Source organism: Rousettus aegyptiacus, unplaced genomic scaffold (genome assembly GCF_014176215.1).
Source record: "Rousettus aegyptiacus isolate mRouAeg1 unplaced genomic scaffold, mRouAeg1.p scaffold_m13_p_14, whole genome shotgun sequence".
NCBI lineage: Eukaryota > Metazoa > Chordata > Mammalia > Chiroptera > Pteropodidae > Rousettus > Rousettus aegyptiacus.
This window is the reverse complement of record NW_023416289.1, coordinates 43,710,284-43,728,440: the sequence shown is the minus strand read 5'-3', so window position 1 is coordinate 43,728,440 and position 18,157 is coordinate 43,710,284. Positions and strand designations below refer to the sequence as shown.

The 18,157-nt window shown below is 57.3% G+C and overlaps 2 protein-coding genes across 2 annotated transcripts; one reads left to right on the top strand and one right to left on the bottom strand.

Moving 5' to 3' along the window:
- The first annotated feature begins 449 nt into the window (after positions 1 to 449).
- IRF2BP1 (interferon regulatory factor 2 binding protein 1) lies at positions 450 to 3,544 on the top strand. The gene has a single exon (XM_016155450.2). The coding sequence runs from the start codon at positions 1,379 to 1,381 to the stop codon at positions 3,137 to 3,139; it is 1,761 nt and encodes a 586-aa protein (XP_016010936.2). The 5' UTR covers positions 450 to 1,378; the 3' UTR covers positions 3,140 to 3,544.
- Positions 3,545 to 10,591: 7,047 nt separating this feature from the next.
- FOXA3 (forkhead box A3) lies at positions 10,592 to 17,482 on the bottom strand. Its single transcript, XM_016155457.2, has 2 exons — positions 17,294 to 17,482; positions 10,592 to 12,739 (listed from the first exon to the last, which is right to left on the bottom strand). The coding sequence occupies exons 1-2, from the start codon at positions 17,360 to 17,362 to the stop codon at positions 11,756 to 11,758; spliced, it is 1,053 nt and encodes a 350-aa protein (XP_016010943.2). The 5' UTR covers positions 17,363 to 17,482; the 3' UTR covers positions 10,592 to 11,755.
- Positions 17,483 to 18,157: the final 675 nt, after the last annotated feature.

Below are 18,157 nucleotides of genomic sequence, written 5' to 3'. Positions count from 1 at the left end.
AAAAACATGAGGGTCCTCAGACCCTGGTCAGGCCTATTAGGTACTAAGCACTCAAGGTTGGAAAAAGGTGGTCTGGCGCCTGCTCTCCCCCAGAAACTATCCCCCTCGGCTCTTGCCATCTCTGGCCTCCTTCCCTTTCCCCAGATTAGGGAGGGGGAGGATCCCCTCAACTCCGAGCTCCAAAAACATGGAAAGAGATCCCAACAATTGGCCGGCCTGGGGGGGCCGAGAGTAGGATGGGCAGCGGGAACCGGGAAGGCCTCCCCCAGCCACACAGCGGAAGTGCGTCATTTGTCTGCTCCGCAGAGCATTTTGGGAATTGTAGTGAAGCTAGGGGGCGGAGACACTGACAATGTAACCCTTTGGACACCAAAGCGCGCCGGCAGAGCTAGAACAGAGTTGCAGGGCGCTCGACTGCTCGCTCCCTTTAGCAGATGAGGCAACTGAGGCACACACCTGGCCGAGGGGCCTTCAGTCCTCTCTTTTCTCCAAATATTGCTGGCCCGGGTCAGAGTCTTGATACTGAAAGTTCTGGGCGAGACGAAGTGCCAAGTGGACAACCCCATCGCCACCACCAAATTGCCGGCTTTCATCCGTAAACCATCCAATCAGGGCCCCTCCGCCCCGCCCCAGGAGCGACTGCCTTCCTCACCGGTCATTGGCCTATCTTTGATGGGCGGGAAACAGCCTCAGAGAGGGCAAGACTTTTGCAGAAAGCGGCACAGCAAGTCGGAGCAGAAACTGGACGCCCGTAAGCCCGTCCGCTCCCTACAGTTTGAATCCGTGGTAGCTCTGACCATTCGTATCTCATCCCTGCCCCCCAACCCTTGTGCCTGAACTTCTCGGAGCGCGCCGAACTCCCTGCCTTTGGATGCGCGGTAGAGAAGCAGCGAGTTCCCCTCAGTACCTACCCGGGCTGCCTGCGGTCTCCTTTAAGAACCGATCCCAGCGGGACTACGTTTCCCAGAAGGCTTTGCCGGCGCGTTATGTAACTTTCCCTGCGAAGCGGCCTCTGGGGCAGAAGGAGGTGGAGACGGCGGCGGCCGTTGCGGCGGCGGCGGCGGCGGCGGGAGCGGCGGGAGCCCGAGGCGGCGGCGCCCGCAGCCCATCGCGGGGCCCGAGCTGTGCGCCTCGGCCCAAAGCCTGGACTGGGCGGGGTCGCCGACGTACCTCTGCCTGCCCTTTCAAGGAGGCGGGAGTGAGGAAAAAGGCTTAGGGCCCAGGGGGCGGGGAAGGGGGGCCGGGCCTGGATCGGCGGGGAGGCCGAGCCAAAGGCCTGATCGTGGCTCGAGCCGTCCGGGGGACACGAATCGAACGCTGACCGCGCGGATCGAACGCCGGCGGCGGGTGGAACGCGGTGCTTGACGGCGCGGGGGCCATGGCGTCTGTGCAGGCGTCCCGCCGCCAGTGGTGCTACCTGTGCGACCTGCCCAAGATGCCATGGGCCATGGTGTGGGACTTCAGTGAGGCCGTGTGTCGCGGCTGCGTGAACTTTGAGGGTGCGGATCGCATCGAGCTGCTCATAGACGCTGCTCGCCAGCTCAAGCGCAGCCACGTGCTCCCCGAGGGCCGTTCGCCGGGGCCCCCGGCCCTCAAGCACCCAACCACCAAGGACCTGGCTGCGGCAGCCGCGCAGGGGCCCCAGCTGCCTCCTCCGCAAGCACAGCCCCAGCCGTCCGGGACCGGCGGTGGGGTCTCAGGCCAGGACCGCTATGACAGGGCCACATCATCGGGCCGCCTCCCCCTGCCCTCCCCCGCCCTCGAGTACACCCTGGGGTCCCGCCTGGCCAATGGGCTGGGCCGCGAGGACGCCGTGGCGGAGGGGGCGCGAAGGGCCTTACTTGGCTCCATGCCCGGCTTGGTGCCCCCCGGGCTGCTGGCAGCTGCGGTGTCTGGCCTGGGAAGCCGAGGACTGACGCTGGCACCCGGTTTGAGTCCTGCCCGTCCAATCTTCGGCTCCGATTTCGAGAAGGAGAAGCAGCAGAGGAATGCGGACTGTCTGGCAGAACTGAATGAAGCCATGCGGGGCAGGGCAGAGGAGTGGCACGGGCGCCCCAAAGCAGTGCGGGAACAGCTGCTGGCCCTGTCTGCCTGCGCCCCCTTCAATGTCCGCTTCAAGAAGGATCACGGGCTGGTGGGGAGGGTATTCGCCTTCGATGCTACTGCCCGCCCGCCAGGCTACGAGTTTGAGCTGAAGCTCTTCACCGAATATCCCTGTGGTTCTGGCAACGTGTACGCAGGAGTCCTGGCGGTGGCTCGCCAGATGTTTCATGATGCTCTGCGAGAGCCTGGCAAGGCACTGGCCTCATCGGGCTTCAAGTACCTCGAATATGAACGCCGGCACGGCTCTGGAGAATGGCGCCAGCTGGGGGAGTTGCTAACCGATGGTGTTCGCAGCTTCCGTGAGCCAGCCCCCGCCGAGGCCCTGCCCCAGCAGTACCCAGAGTCAGCTCCTGCAGCTCTGTGTGGCCCACCCCCGCGAGCCCCATCCCGCAACTTGGCACCCACTGCGCGCCGTCGCAAGGCATCCCCTGAGCCTGAGGGCGAGGCGGCTGGTAAGATGACCACCGAGGAGCAGCAGCAGCAGCAGCGACACTGGGTGGCACCCGGTGGTCCGTACTCCGCTGAGACCCCTGGTGTGCCCTCACCCATTGCCGCCCTGAAGAATGTGGCCGAGGCCCTGGGCCACTCTCCCAAGGACCCAGGGGGCGGTGGAGGCCCTGGTCGTGCGGGGGGTGCCAGCCCAGCAGCCTCCTCCACGGCCCAGCCTGCAACCCAGCATCGCCTAGTGGCCCGCAACGGTGAGGCCGAAGTCAGCCCCACCGCGGGGGCGGAAGCTGTTAGCAGTGGTGGTAGCGGTACCGGGGCGACCCCTGGGGCCCCCCTGTGCTGTACCCTATGCCGGGAGCGGCTGGAAGACACCCACTTCGTCCAGTGCCCCTCGGTGCCCGGACACAAGTTCTGCTTTCCTTGCTCACGAGAGTTCATCAAGGCGCAGGGCCCCGCTGGCGAGGTGTACTGCCCCAGTGGAGACAAGTGCCCGCTGGTGGGCTCCTCTGTCCCCTGGGCCTTCATGCAGGGCGAGATTGCCACCATCCTTGCTGGAGACATCAAGGTTAAGAAAGAACGGGACCCCTAGGCCACCACTGCCACCATTCTACTGTCCCCTGCCCCCTTGCCACCCACCGCTGCTGCGGATAAATTATTCCCTTTCCCACCTAGCCCAATGCCACCCCCACCTGTGTACATACTCCCTTCCTCATCCCAGTTGGGTCCCCCGGGGTAGATGCATTGAGGGTGGGGGGAGAAAGCTCGTGGCTTCTGTCCGAGGGGATGTTTGGGGTCCCTTGACCCCTCCAATTTCCCTCTCCCCTCCTTAGCTTGGCTTGCTGCTGCTCGTAGTTGGGGGAGAGGTGCCCCCCTCCTCCTTCAGAAGGGGCCTCCTGGAAATTTCGCTCTTTATAAATGAAGCAAAAGCATTTTATTGCCCCCCTCCCGCCCCCTTTTCTTCCTTCAATAAACCGAAAGATGGGTTTTTTTTTTCTTTCTTGGTCCCTTAGTTGTGTGGGATGCTGCGCCCCCTTTGGGACCTAACTGGTCCTGCGGGGAGAGCACATTGCCTTCTGTCCTCCAGGTGGCGCTCTTCATTCAGGCGTGCCTGCTTCTTGTCTTTACAAACGCTGGCTGTGGTCAAACGTTCTAACCATCGGCCCGTTTTCCAGATGACAGAACTGAGGCTCAGAGAAGGGATGGCTCTTGCATGGGAGCCATAGCCAAGCTCGGGAATTAGGTTTCCTGTATGGTTCATCCTCTGTATCTACCCAAAGTGTCGGGAGGACTCGACGCCCATGAGGGGAGGGAAGAGGCATTAGGTTTTCTAGAAGGGACAGGTGGCGAATTCTCGCTCGACGGACAGAATTAGGCTAGATTGCTAGAGGGGCTGCCCGAGGGAAGGAGATCTACCTCCGTGGGGTACACTAACGGGCCTCGTTAATAACGGCGGCTTCCTCTGGCCTCAATTGTGCCCGAGGGCGCGAGAGGCGACGCTCGAAAAACCTGAATTGGGCTCATCGCGCCCATCTCGGGAGACCAGCCTCAGCGGCGGCCATCCTAAAACACGGTGACCAGCAGGGTAAAAGGCACTCCCCCAGCGGCCTCCTCTGATGTGCGAGGCCCTGTCCTGCACCTGTCCGGGTGGGCTGATCATTAACCAGGACTTCCTGCTAGCTGACGTCACGGGGCGGGGCCTGAGCAGGCTGCAGCAAAACAGGGGTTAACGGGAGGGGGTGGCCCCAGGAGCCCAGCCCTCACCCCTGTGGCCTCCCCTGCGACCCTGAAGTGGTGATTCTCGGAAGGAGGAAACTCAAAGGCCAGCGGATATGCAGAGATGGGGATGATAGTTCTGCTACCACACAGCGCTGTCATACAGCTCTGGGACCCAAAGTTGCCCCAGATCTCGGAAGCCAGATGTCACATCGGCTAAATACGGAACACTAACGTCCTGCCCCATTCTCTTGGTCACCCAGGTGTCCCACTCACACATCCTGCAGACCCACATGTCCCAACACCCAAATATCAGAAATTCCAAGGGTTTTTGTCCTCCGCATGTGGAGTTCTTAAACTTCCAGTCCTTAGATTAAGGGGTCCCATCCCCTCCCCCAGCCATCAGCTCTCAGGTGTTCAGTTACCCCTGGCACTGCCAGCCTGGGCGCTGGGCAGGGCTGGGAAAACCACCCCTGATTAAATACACCAGGCGATAAGCCTGGGGCAAGGGAGATGACGCTGGATGGTGCACTCTGCCCGTGCTCCCCTTCTGGGTAATCTGTGGCCTCCCCTGGCCCAGCTCTGCGGACCCAAGCGCTGGATAGCTCCCCCTCCCCCATCCTTAGAGCTAGAGGCCTCCAAACAGCAGGGCCAACGGGGGCTAAAGAACTGCGGAGGACACCTGGTCCTTTAAGAACAGCTGGTGGGTGGGTGGGGGGCAGGGGAGTCACCCCCAGCCTGGCCAGCGTGTGTATTCTAGATAGAGGTTGGGTTAACCATTAACAGAGCAGAGGACCTGACCTGCGTGGGTGTGTGTGTGGGGGCTGGATCGGTCCCTCTCCCCCCAGCTCCAGGGTGGATCCAGAGTGAAGGGGTTCGGGATTTACTTGGGGATTAGTAAGGAGGTGAAGAGGCTTGGAGAAAAAGACAGAGACATAAGAGCAACCTAGGGAAAGATGGGAGACAGCAGAGGTGGGGAGGAATTATAGAGAGACTAGCTTACAGAAAGAAAGAAGTCAAAAACCTAGGGAGACAAGGAGAGATCCAGAGACCCTCTGAGATGAAGGAGATGAGGTAGAAACAAAGAGACAGATGTTTGGAAAGTGGAGAAATATACAGATATAATAGAAACAGGAGGGTAATAAAGAGCAAATGAAAGAGAGACAGGCAGACCGAAATCAGGGAAAGATACAGGTTTGAACTAGGGAGTTAAGACATCTTCAAACTCAAAAGTTCTATGAGCCAGAGAGAGAGCAGAACTCCATAAAGAAGGACAAAGCTCCATCTGTCTTGGTGCCTTGGGCCCTACAACAAGGCCTGGCTCACTTCTACTCCTCCTCCAGGTCTCAGCTTAGCTGCCACCTCCTCCAGGAAGCCCTCCTTGAGTCCCGGGCTGCATTAGGTGCCATTTCTGGACTCTCACAGACCCTGCACGCCCCTAGATCATCATCGTCTGGAAACTGGACTGTCGGCCTCATAAGGCCAGGCCCAGGCCTGTCTCAATCACCACTGTGTCCCCAGCATCGCCCAGCACAGGGCTAATTTAAAGGCTAGATAGATTAACGGGGCTACTTTCCTTTAACGAATGTTTATTCAGCATCCACTATAGTATGACGAGCACTGCAGTAGATGCTGTGGATACAGCAGAGAACAGAATGAAGCTCCCATCCTCAGGGAGGTGACGTTCAGGCGAGACATACAGACAGGCCCATAAAGTGTGACAACCATGGAGTGTTAAGTCCTAAGAAGAAAGGAGGGAAAGGAGATAGAGAATGACGGAGGCTGGTGTTTTAAAGAGGGAGGTAAGGAATGGGTTCACTGAAGAGACGGCACTGCAAAGTGGAGGAGGCGAGGGGGAGAGTTAGGGGAAATTGGGGGGAATAGCATGTGCAAAGGCCCTGAGGTGGGAGCCTGCATGGTTTGTTCCAGAAGCAGCCAGGTGGCCAGTGCGGCAACGGCAAGGGGAGTCATAAAAATGAGGTGAGAGGGATAGTAAGGGAGCATCGGGGGCCCCGTAGGCCATGGTAAGGACTTTGGATTTTGTTTTCATGGGAACAGGTAGAAGGTTTCAAGAAGCGAGTGAAGCAAATGAGATAGACATGGCAGAGAATCGACTGGGATGGACTGCATCTCGTTAATTATGTGTCCCGGGCTCAACAGACACCTAGCACATATGCCCAATGACAGTCTGCACACAAGTGAATAAGACCCAGATCAAAAGAGAAAGAGTCAGAATGACATTAGATGGATGGATAGCCCCCCAGGGACGAGCCAGGTAGGACCCGGGGACACCCAGGGACAGCAGACGCAGACAGACAGCAGCCCATTCCTCTTGGAGCCCTCCCCACCCAGAAAGCTTCTCTGGAACTGGAAAAATCCCCCAGGCCCCCCTGCCCGCCTCGCCCGTGGCATGCCCACTCACACCTCAGGCAGAGGAAGCTGGCAGGCCCCACAGGAACCTTTCTGTGCGGGGGGAGTGGAGGCGGGCAGGCGGCAGGGACGAAGGGAGAGGAGTGGCGGGCGGGCAGGCAGCGGGCAGCGGCTACACAAAGGCCCCAGTGTCTGCCCTCCTGCCCCCGGGTACAGAAATAAATAATATGTACATATACCTTTATATATATACTAGTGGGCTGGGGATGGGAGGCTGGGGGCCATATACTTCTCTAAGGACCTGGGCATGGCAGAGGTCTGCTCCTGTGGGGGCTGGGGCCTTAGAGACACATAAAGATAGTGACCATGACTGAGAGACTTGGGCTGAGAGAGACACAGTGACAGAAGAAAGAGAAACTTACAAAGTGAGAGAGATTGGCAGAGAGGTAGAAATTGGCAGAGTAGGCTGACTCAAGTGGAGACAGATCAGGAAAACAGAGAAATCAAACTTCACTGAGAAAAGACAAAAAGTTAGAGGTAGAGAGACAGCCACAGAATGATGACAAGGGTCATTCTGGAAAAGGGCAAAACCACAGAGAAATTGTGGCAAGAGGTAGGGACAGAAAGAAACACAGCAAGACCAGCAGACACCCGGAGAGGCACACACACAGAAAGAAGCAGACAGCCAGCCAGAGAGACAGACAGACAGACAGGGCTAGACCAAGGCTGGGGCTTGGGGAGGCTGGGGGGAGGGTCTGGGCACATCTCCAGTTTGGGGGCACTGCCCGTGGGCTCTGGTGCAGCGCAGTCCAGGGCAGGCTGAGGGACAAGGGCGGAGGTGAGGGAGGTGGCCCTCGGGTTCCGGATCTTGGTGTTTACCTGGGGCAGGCACCGCAAACAGGCGCCCAGCCTGGCCCATGGCAGGAGAGGGCGGGATGGGCTGGGCCCCAGCTCTGGCACCAGTGGGCCCGACACGCCCACCTGTGGCCTGGGTGGTGAGTAACACGGTGACACCTGGGTAGATGGTGACACATAGGAGGACAGACACAGTGACACACAGAGACAGATATAGGCAGACTCAGAGTGTCAGAGACATAAACAGACTCAAAGAACCCAGTGACAAAGACACACTGTAACAGACACAGTGACAGGCACACAGAGTAACAGACAGCAGGACGCAATGATAGGCAAACATATTCTTAGGCACAGAGACACTGCAACAAAATGCAAACAGTGACAAAGGACACAGCAACAGACACACAGAAGGCAATGACAGAACAGTAGCACACATGCTACACAGTGACGCAAACGCAGCAACACCTACAGAAACCTGGTGACAGCCATTGACACAGAGACATGCAGGCATGATCACGCTGGTAACCAGCGACGCGTCGCAGGGTTAACACATAAGCCTGAAGACTCAACGATACTGGCACGATGACACGAGAGTACATGCATGATACCCGGTGACAAACTGACACGGACATGCACATATGCAGTCTTAAACTGCCTGGACTGTTGGCTTCTGGAGTGCCGCCCCCCCGCAGCAGGTTGTGGCTGGAGCAGGGGTGACTGTGAGAAGGATGGGGACCCCAGGGCCCTGCCGTGCTGCTGTTGACCCTCCCAGGCTCCAGAACAGCTCAGCCGTCAAGGGCACTGACTTGGGCCAGACTGGCTGAGTTCAAGCCCTAGCTCCCAAAGTCACTGCCATCTGGGTGGTCTAGGGCAAATCATTCACCTCTTCATGCCTCGGTGTCACCTATAACAAAAAGGGGGGCGGAGAGGATTCTGTCAGTCGATTCCGTAAGGTGCCCACACGTGGCAGGACATAGGCTAAGCCCTAGTAGCTATTATTTTCATCATCATCATCATCATTATCATCATCATCTCCTGCCTTCTGATGCAGAAGGCCCTCTGCCCACCGAAGGGACCCTGCCCCGGCCCTCTGTTTCTCCACCCAGGGATCCCTCCCTTGGACCATGTCACCTCAGGTCCTCAAACTGTGTCCAGGGCCAGCTATTCCCGGCCCAAGCTTCTGTGTCCCCATGGCTATCCCTCCATCCCTGATTCCTGGCGTCCTCCTGTCTGTCCATGTGTCCCACGTCTGACCGTGGTACTTTTCCACACTGGACATCGGCCGGCTGTCCCTGGGGTGGGGGTCACACCTGCCCACGCCAGCCGAGACGGTGGCCACCAGACACCCTGACGGATGGCCCCACCCTCCCTCAGGACCCTACAACAACACCCGCCCCTCCGGCCACCTGAGGTCCCCACTGGGGCGGCCTGAGGCCCGAGCCTGGGGACAGGAAGCCCCAGGCCTGGCCGCCCTGAAAGCCTCTTTCAGCCTGGGCCTCCTCCCGCTGCCACCGACTCCTCCTGCGGAATAATATTTGGGCTGTTGGCCGGGGGGGTGGGGGCCAGATCCGGAGGCCGCCTGGGAGAAGCCAGAAACCGCAGGGCTTCCTGCCTCGGGCCGGCCGACTCCGGGAGAGACCCCCAGGCCCGAGGGAGGGGGGCGGGCGCCCGGGGAGACTGAGGGCCTTTCTCTCGGCCCCAGTTGTTTTTTCCAGGAACCAGGAGGAATTCCCCAGCCTGCCCAGGACAGCGAGGCTGGTGGGACGGCTGACAGGGAGCCAGCACGGCAGGGGGCGGGGGTGACACGCAGCCGGCAGGGCGGGCACAGTGACAGAAATAGAGGGCCCAGCCTGAGCGAGGTGGCAGGTAGAAGCGGAAACTCAGGGAGCTGGGAGAGGGAGAGCCAAGGAGGAGAGAGGCCAGAGATCCTAAGGAGGAGTGGGAGGAGGTGGACCCCAAGAGAGGAAGTGTCAGGGCCCCCTAGAGAAAAAAAGGACAGAGACAGAGGCCCAGAGGAAGAAGGAGAGAATATGAGGGAGCAAGACAAACCATATGAGAAACAAATGTAAAGAATGAATGAACGTGTTCAAAAAACCAAGGGACAGAGAGAGATAAAGTCGTGAAGAGAGAGCTAAGGACAGAGCGACACAGAGATGACACTAAGACACAAAGAGAAAGATGGACACAGAAACTGGGAGACATCACACACACACACACGTGGATAAAGACAGCCTTTCACCTTTGATGACTAAATAAAATGAGTGAGTGATAGCGAGCCAATAACCAAGAAAGACAAATGTGAAACGAGGAAAAGACCATTTCAGACCACCTGCCCCAGCCAGGAGGGATGAACTTGGCCCAGTCCCTTCCCATCCGGGCCTCACTTTCCACTCCGTGAAATGAGAGGCGTGAAGGACACAATGGCGTTTCAAAGAGAGCCACGTCCTCCAAACATCTCAGCAACAGACATTAGACTCACAGCCTAGGGAGAGACAAGGAGGAACAGACACACCCAAGCCCCAAGCCCAGAGGCTCCAACAGGCCAAGGAGGACCCAGTTCCTTCCCCACACATCTGCGTACAAAAGTGACAGACACACACCAGGACCAGTAGACCCTCCATACGACGGTGACAGGCACACAGCAAAGACAGGCATTATACATGAACACAGGGAGACTTTCTTTTCAACATGGACAGATGCTAACAGAGACACACAGGAAACACACAGTGACAGGCACACCCGCAACACTGACGTAGTCACACTCAGACTCGTTGAGACAATGGGTATGCAGATGAACTGACGTGTGGAGACACGCACTTAACAGTGTGAGACCCAGGGGGCTCAGGTGTGTAAGAGAACCACACACACGCAAAGGCACACACACGAGCCCGACATCCTGAGGCGCCCACAATAAGCACACACTCAGAGTAGGTACGGACAAACCCACACAATCGAAGGACAGGAACAAGAAGTAGCACGCTCTGGGACCTCAGTGGGCACACTGATTTCCCAGGACCCAGAGGCACATGGGTACATGTACATGCGTGCGTGTGTGCACGCGCGCGCGCGTGCACGCGCGCGCGCGCACACACACACACACACAGCACCGTCTCCTTCAGGTAACACCTTGTTTGTCCCTCTCCTCCTCCCCAGCTTAACCAAAAACTGAGCAGCCCCTGGGCTCCCTGAGCCTCAGAGCTGGAGGTGTGTGTCTGGGAGCTGGGGGTGGGGAGCTGGCCTTGGTCACTGCACAGCCACCTCCCCCTGTTGCCCTGGCCCCACTGCTGCGGGGGCTGCTATCTGTGAGCAAACTGTCCTTGGGGTCAGGGACAGCAAAGAGCCAAAGGTCAGGTCGATGCCTCCCCTGGCCCCTCCCCCAGAGGCAGCCAGCTCTCGGGGACAGGGGAGGGGAGCAATTCGTGTGTTCGAGTTCCATAAGACACACCCGCCAAGGAAGAGACATCTGTAAGAGGCAGAAATGATGCCTTTAATGTCCCAACACAGCCAGCACCCCACTTCCCAGGCGAGAACCAGACCTCAGCAGACACTCCCCACGCCCCGACAGTGCTGTCCGGTTTCTCCTGGACCGGAGTGGGAAACAGGCTCCGGAGAAAACCAAAAATGTTTTCATCTCCATCCCTCACTCAACTCACACCGAAGAGACAACCTGGCCAGCACAGGGGCTGTGGTGGCTGTCATGGTGCTGTCACTGGTTATGCCAGCCAGCCAAGATGGAGGCCGTCATAGCACCCAAAGGGCAAAAAAAGGATGTTACGCCCAATGCCCATTGGCAAAAAAAGGATGCTATGTGGGACGATGGCCAGCTTAGCACCTACTATGCCAAGATGTCCACCAAATAGAAGTGATCACAGCACCCAAGAAGCCAAAGAAGATGCAATTGAAACGGTATCACCATCACACCCAAAGCGTCAGCCAAGAGGATGTCCATCACGGTACCCAGAGGACCAGCCAGATGTCATCCCCGATGGCGGCCATCAGAGCACCCAAAGGATCAACCAATAGTATCAATCAACATGGTGGTCTTCGCAGTTCCCAGTGGGCCCACCGAGATGTCAACGGCAGTTACCACAGTACCCAATAGATCGACACGATGCCCACACAAGCAGCAGTCGCCGCAGTTAAGGAATAGACCAACCAAGACGTTAGCTGGAGGGGACAAGCAAAGTGTCACCAGGAGAAGCAGGCCCCAAGAGCCTGATGGTGCAAACTCCAGCCGTGCCCCACCCACCATGCTCCCACCCCCGTGCTAGGACGCGTTGAGCAGAGAGCGGGAGTAGAGGCCCTGGTAGTAGACCCCAGGCTCCCCACCCTCTGCCCCGTAGCCCCCAAACCCCACGTCCAGTTTGGGAGGCGCCGGCGTCTGTTCCGACATCAGGTTGTTGATGGAGAAGGGGTGGTTGAAGTTGTAGGGAGCGTCGAGCTTCAGCTCCCCCGGGAGCTCCAGGCCAGCGAAATAGGGTGTGGAGGAAGGGGGCGAGCCACAGTCTAGAGCCCCCACATCTTCCCCACCCTGGGCCTCAGGCTCGGGGGGCGGCGGCGGGGGCTGGGGCGGAGAGGTGACAGTGGCCGCCGGGGTGGCGGTGGAGGCGGCCGAGCCCGCACTGGTCCTGGCGGTGGAGCCCCCGCCGCCCCCCTTCTTCACCTTCTCCTCCAGCTTGAAGCGCTTCTGGCGCCGCAGGTAGCAGCCGTTCTCAAACATGTTCCCGGAGCTGGGGTGCAGGGCCCAGTAGGAGCCCTTGCCGGGCTTGTCCGGCGAGCGTGCCACCTTGACGAAGCAGTCGTTGAAGGACAGCGAGTGGCGGATGGAGTTCTGCCAACGCTGCTGGTTCTCCCGGTAGTAGGGGAAGAGGTCCATGATCCACTGGTAGATTTCGCTCAGAGTCAGCATCTTGCCCGGCGCCTGCTGGATGGCCATGGTGATGAGCGAGATGTAGGAATACGGGGGCTTGGCGTGCGCCAGGGACCGCCGGTACCCTTTGGGCATCTCCTTCCCATGCGCCAGCCCAGGGCCTGGGCCCCCATACCCTGAACCACTGCCTCCACCACTGCTGGCGCCCAGGCCTGGGAAGGTGGGGCCCAGGGGCGCTGCGGGGGCTGGGGGCGCCAGGGGTCCTGAGGGCAGTGGGGAGGCCGGGAGACCCCCGGGGGAGTAGGGAGAGCTCAGAGGGTTCAGGGTCATGTAGGAGTTGAGGGGGGCCATGGTGGGCACCGGCGTCACTGGAGCATAAACCTGCGTGGAGAGAAAGAGAGAGGGGGAGGGGGTCAGTGGGTCCCCACTCACTAGCCAACATGGGGTAGCTAGACCCACTGTGTGTCCATCGGTCTGTCTTGCCTGCACTATGAGTCCCTTCCATCTTTACCTTCCTCTGTAGAGGGCTGTCTCTTGAAGTCTTTCTCTCTTCCGCCTCCTCATGTACCCCGCTCCCTGACCCCGTTCCCACCCCCAGTGCTCCCACACACTGGAGCTCATGCTTAAGTATAGTCCAGGACATCCTGGGGTGTCTCTAAGATCTTTTTAGGGTGTCCATGAGGTCAAAACTATTTTCATATGATGCTAAGATATGACTAGCCTTTTTCACTCTTTCTCTCTTGAGTGTACAGTGGAGATTTCCAGAGGCCACATGACATGTGACAACTGAATGTAGGAGCATCTACGAGAATCTAACTGTCTTCTATGGAACCAGATGGACACTAAAGAGATTTGCAAAAAATGTGAGGGTACCTCTCCTCTAACTAAATGTTGCAAAATAAAGTTATTTTAATACAAATACATTATTACTAACAAATTATTGCTACTTTAAAACTAATTAACATATTTAAATTTTTTTCTCAGTTTTTATTTCTCATGTGGTAACTACTGAGAAACATAACCCACATCAAGGAAAACTTCTTGGGAGACTCAATCATTTTTAAGAGTGTAAAGAGGTCCCAACACCCCCAAAATTGAGAACCACTGATTGAGACCTAATCTACATGTATACTCTTGCTCTATCTTTTAGGTTATAGAATGATAGTTTTTGATAGGTCAAAAATGTTTGACAATCAGAAATCACATATTTCAACTTCATATCATCTATTTATTATAGATCATCAAATATAAGACATCACTGTTTGTAAGCTGCAGAATTAAACATCAGTGAGAATGGAAAGAAACACTGTCAATTTTAATCCCTGACACCACTGGCTGTAAAAGCCATTCCACTTTCACAAATGTTCAAATGCGGAAAAAAATATGCATCCATGAAATACGGTGGACATCGCTGTGTCTCTAAGCAACCCTCCATATACTCTTCCATCATTTCGACAGGGATTAATTGGTCACCTACTCTGCACCAGGCAGAGAAAGATCCCCTTGAATCTCTACAACTGCACTATGGTGGGGGTGGAGGGGGGGCCTATTATGATGGCCATTTTACAGCTGAGTAAGCTGAGTCCCAGAGAGTTAGGGTCACATAGCAAGGAAGGGGCAGAACTGGGAATCTGAATCCAGGCAGTCTGGTTCCAGAATGGTGTCCTGATCACTCATAAAGACAGTGACCAGGACAGACTGAAATGCCTGCCCGGATGGAGCTGACATGCAGCAGAAAGTGAACAAGATTCAGAAAGTAGGAAGCATGGTGGATGGTGATTTCTCTTTGTGTGTGTATTTACTCCTTCCCTCCACTGTCTTCCATCCTCTCTCCTTCAATCCTCCATCTCCAGGCTCCACTGCTCCCTGCCCCCACCGGGGTCTCACGGCACTACTGGTGCTGCTCTAGCCCTGGCTGGAGCCGCCTTTGCTATGAGGCAGTGGGACCCATCTCATTCCCTGTCACTGTGTCTGCAAGTCTCAAGGTCCAGAAAGAAAAGGAAATTGCCTGGGTTGCTCTGGAAGTCAGGGACAGGTGGCAACCAAGCCAGGTTTATGATCCAGTCCAGAAACTCTCCGCTTTTTCACATATCTGCCCAGGTAGCAATTTCCTCTCAGGTCCCTGGGAATCTCCCTGTTGGCTCTGTGTATCTGTGCATCTCTTTCCCTGTCTCAGCATCTGTGTTTATGTGTTCTCCTCTTGTCTTTCCCTTTCCCATTCTGCCTTTCCTCCCCACGCTCTCCCCCTTCACCTCTCCCTGTCTCTCTCTACCCCGCAACTCTCCCACCCCCACCTCTTCCCTTCAGTACACTTTTGTACCTATCTGCCTCCTTTCCTCAGTATCACCCTCTCCCCAAAAGTCTCACATCGAAATGGGACTCCCAGCCACTCCCCTCCCCCACACACTGGTCTCCTCCTTGGTTGGCTGGTTCTGCCCCCTCCCCAGATTAAGGGAAGAGAAGGAGGAAGAAGATGATGGATTTAGGGGAATCTACAGAGAGTTCCTAAATCCCTCTGCAACCTTCCTCTCACTTTTCCAACTCAGTCAGACTCTCTCTTATCAGGAAGACAGACTGGGACCCCAGAGCCTCCCTTTTCTGGCTACCCACCCACCCGGAAGTCCTCCTTGAGGTCTGACCTCCAGCACTCCAGCTGCCCTGATCCACCCTAGGCTTTCCCACGCCCCGGGGCTGGGATGAACCCCCAGTGTCCGGGTCTGAGCCCTGAGCCGGATCTGCCTGCCAGGGCGGGGCTGAGATTGGGGGGAAAGCCCTCAGGGGACCTGCACCCCCATCCCAGGAGGCTGAAATTTCTCCCCTTTCATTTCCTTATTGTCTCTGGAGAAGGGTGTGACCGAGAGCAGAGGGAGGCCGTGTGAAACTAGAAGCCTAGTTCTAGTTCTAATCCCAGTCTCTGCCCAGGACCTCAAACACCCCCCAACACTACAGGAGTTCAGGTTTTCCATCTGTAAACTGGGGGAGCAGTTGGACTAGCTGACCTGTGAGAATCGAAGGCCAGTGGGGACACCCCAGGATGATACCTTTTGGTTTCCTTCCAGACAGGGAGCCAGCCTGGGAGTGTCAACATCACCCCAGCAGGAGGACATGGAGGGCAAGAAGCAGTTTGGAGGACCTCAGGGTTCGCAATTGCTCGGTGAAAGCAAATATTTCTTGACCCATTGTTCTGACCCAGGGGAGGCGGTGGGTCAGCCGATGTCAAGGTTGGGGAGACCCTCAGACCGTATTTCCACCTCCTGTCTCTCATATGGCGACTCTTTCAAAATATGCCCCCAAATGCTGATCACCTCTAGGCTGTTCCTCAAAGTATGAAATGATCTGTCCCCCGATCTTCAGACTGTGCCCCAAATAACTCCTCCATGCTAGACCCCCCACAATTTATTTAAGATGTGGCCCTCCAAACACTGATTTGTAGTTGCTTCCCTTAAATCTCATCCCCAGACTCTGAACTCTCCAGGGGTTCAGCTGGGATCCCCCCACCCCTGGGAACCTTCATCTCCAACCTGTTCTCTGCCTTCTGACACCTCCAGCCGTGGGTCTCCACTTCTCAGCTCTCCCAATCCCCTCCCTGGTCGGCCTGCCCCACCCCACGTGCACCTCACACCTCCAAAGCCCCAGGACTGGCCCCTCCCGGGCACCATGCCAAGCCCCGCAGGCCTGGGAATCCAGGAGTCCCACCTTACAGCTTCACACCAAAGACCTAGGGCTCTGGCACGTGGGGGACCCTGTAACCTGCAGATTTGTCCCCTTGGAAAACTCAGCCATTCCAGCGCCCCCCCCCCCAAACACACACACACACACACACACACACCGGAAGCCCACAGTCCCCTTCCAGGTTAGGAATTTAAGTATCCAGAGCCCCATAACCCTCCAGCTAGGACTCTGAGCCCCTCTCCACTTCACAATGTTGCTATGGAGAGCGAGCTAAGTAGTCCTTGAGGCAAGGAGAATGGGAGTTAGACTCAGGCAAGGACTTTCTGTCTGCTAGGGTGAGGGAATTAAGAACCCGCTACCCTCACTCCAGGGTGGTCTAGTCAGAGATGGGGCTGGTGAGGACATTAGCAATTACTGGAGATTACTGGAAGGGGGGTAGGGAGGTGCGAAATCTGAAACCCTTCAGTCTCCAACAAGGAGAATCCCTGCTGAGGGTCTCTAAGAACAATTAAACCGGTGAAGTTCAGTTGGAAGGGGTGAGGGTCAGGAGCAGGGATGGGGGTGGGGAATGATAATCGACCCCTTTTCTGCTCTCGGGCCCCCAATTCCGACCATGTCCCGACCCCGCGTATCAGAACCCCAACTCTAACCCACCTGTTATTTCGGACTCCCAAAAGGTTGGTTGGATAAGAACCCCTGAGCACTAACCCCTATTTCTGATGTTATGTTAGTTCGCACCCTGATCCTTATCCCAGGACCTCAATTCTGATTTCTACCACATAACTCTCATCTCTAACATTATATTCTAACCTTGAGCTCCCACCTCAGACTTCCCTTCATGATGACCTCCCTCTCTCACCCCTTAGTTCCCATCTTTTCCCTCAATTTTGAACCCACTTCCTAATCCCTCAGCTCTGTCCCCTATCCTGGAGGTCTGAGTTCTAGCTCCGGTTTTTTCATTTTAATTCCTTAGATTTGGGGTCCCCAATTCCTAGCCCTCACGTTTAAGCTAGGATCTGACGCTTGCCTAAGTTTTCCTGACTCCCATTTATCCCTCGCTCCGACTAGCCTAGGGAAACCGCGCTCCCATGCCGGTCGGTCGCCCGTCCCTGACTCCTACACCTGGTCTCAGTTGCCTCTAGTTCTACTCAACTCCAGTTGGAGCCCCCATTTGAGCCCACACCCCGGTCCTTGCCCCCCCATTTAAGCCCACACCCTGATTCCTGCTCCCCACTTCTCGCTCCGCTATCCCCGAGGACACACCTCGCCCGCCTCCGGGTAGTAGCTCCACTCCGCCAGGTCATGGGCCTCCATCTTCACCGAGCCCAGCATCCCCCGGGCCTGCGCCCCCACCTGCCCCGGCTCCGGCCCGGGGGGGAACCGAGCGCTCCGGATCTTGCAGCCCGCACGGCCCGAGTTCCAACCGGCGCCCGCCCGACCGACTGCCCAGGGCCCCAGCCGTCCCGGGCGCCGCGGGAGGCGGCCCACGCTTTATAGCCGGGACATCCCCCCCACCCCGCCCCGACGTCGCCCGCCCTGGGCTCCCCTCCCGCCTCCCCCTAGGCGTCGTGCTCGGACTGGGGCGCCCCCTGCGGGACTGCGAGGAGAGAGACCTCAGGCGCCGGGAGCCGCAGCCCGGGGACGCGAGAGCTAGAGATGGCTGAAGAGTGAGGGAGCTCCTGGTGGGAGACGCTGTTGATATTAAGGGCAGAACTCTGAGGCCCTCTAACCAGGGGGTTTCATCATCTCGACAGGTAGGGAAAAGCCAGAGACCGGCACGATCGCCGCGGAGGAAACGGGCCTCGGACTGCAGTGAACTCCAGAGGTCCAGGGTACGCCACTGTAAGGACCGGTAAGAGACCCTCGAAACGACATTCCGTTGGACGGATGTAATACTGAAGCTTCCGACAGTTGGGAGTGCTCCGAGCTGTGTCGATGGTCTGGACCAAAGGTGGAGGACATCCGGGCCTGTGCTCAAGACCCCACTAGGGCAACAGACCACCTCCAAGACCTAGAAGCTTCGCTGCGCGTACTCTCCAGTCTCTCTAACTCCAGCCGTCCAGGGACTGAGAACCACTGTGAACTCCATTTCCCAGAAGCCTCCGTCTCACTTCCCGTCCTGAGCCT

Coding starts and splice junctions, on each gene's coding strand:
- IRF2BP1 (XM_016155450.2), top strand. CDS start 1,379: ATGGCGTCTGTGCAGGCGTCCCGCCGCCAGTGGTGCTACCTGTGCGAC.
- FOXA3 (XM_016155457.2), bottom strand. CDS start 17,362: ATGCTGGGCTCGGTGAAGATGGAGGCCCATGACCTGGCGGAGTGGAGC. Junction 12,740..17,293: donor ACTACCCGGAGGCGGGCGAG/GTGTGTCCTCGG, acceptor CTCTCCACGCAG/GTTTATGCTCCAGTGACGCC.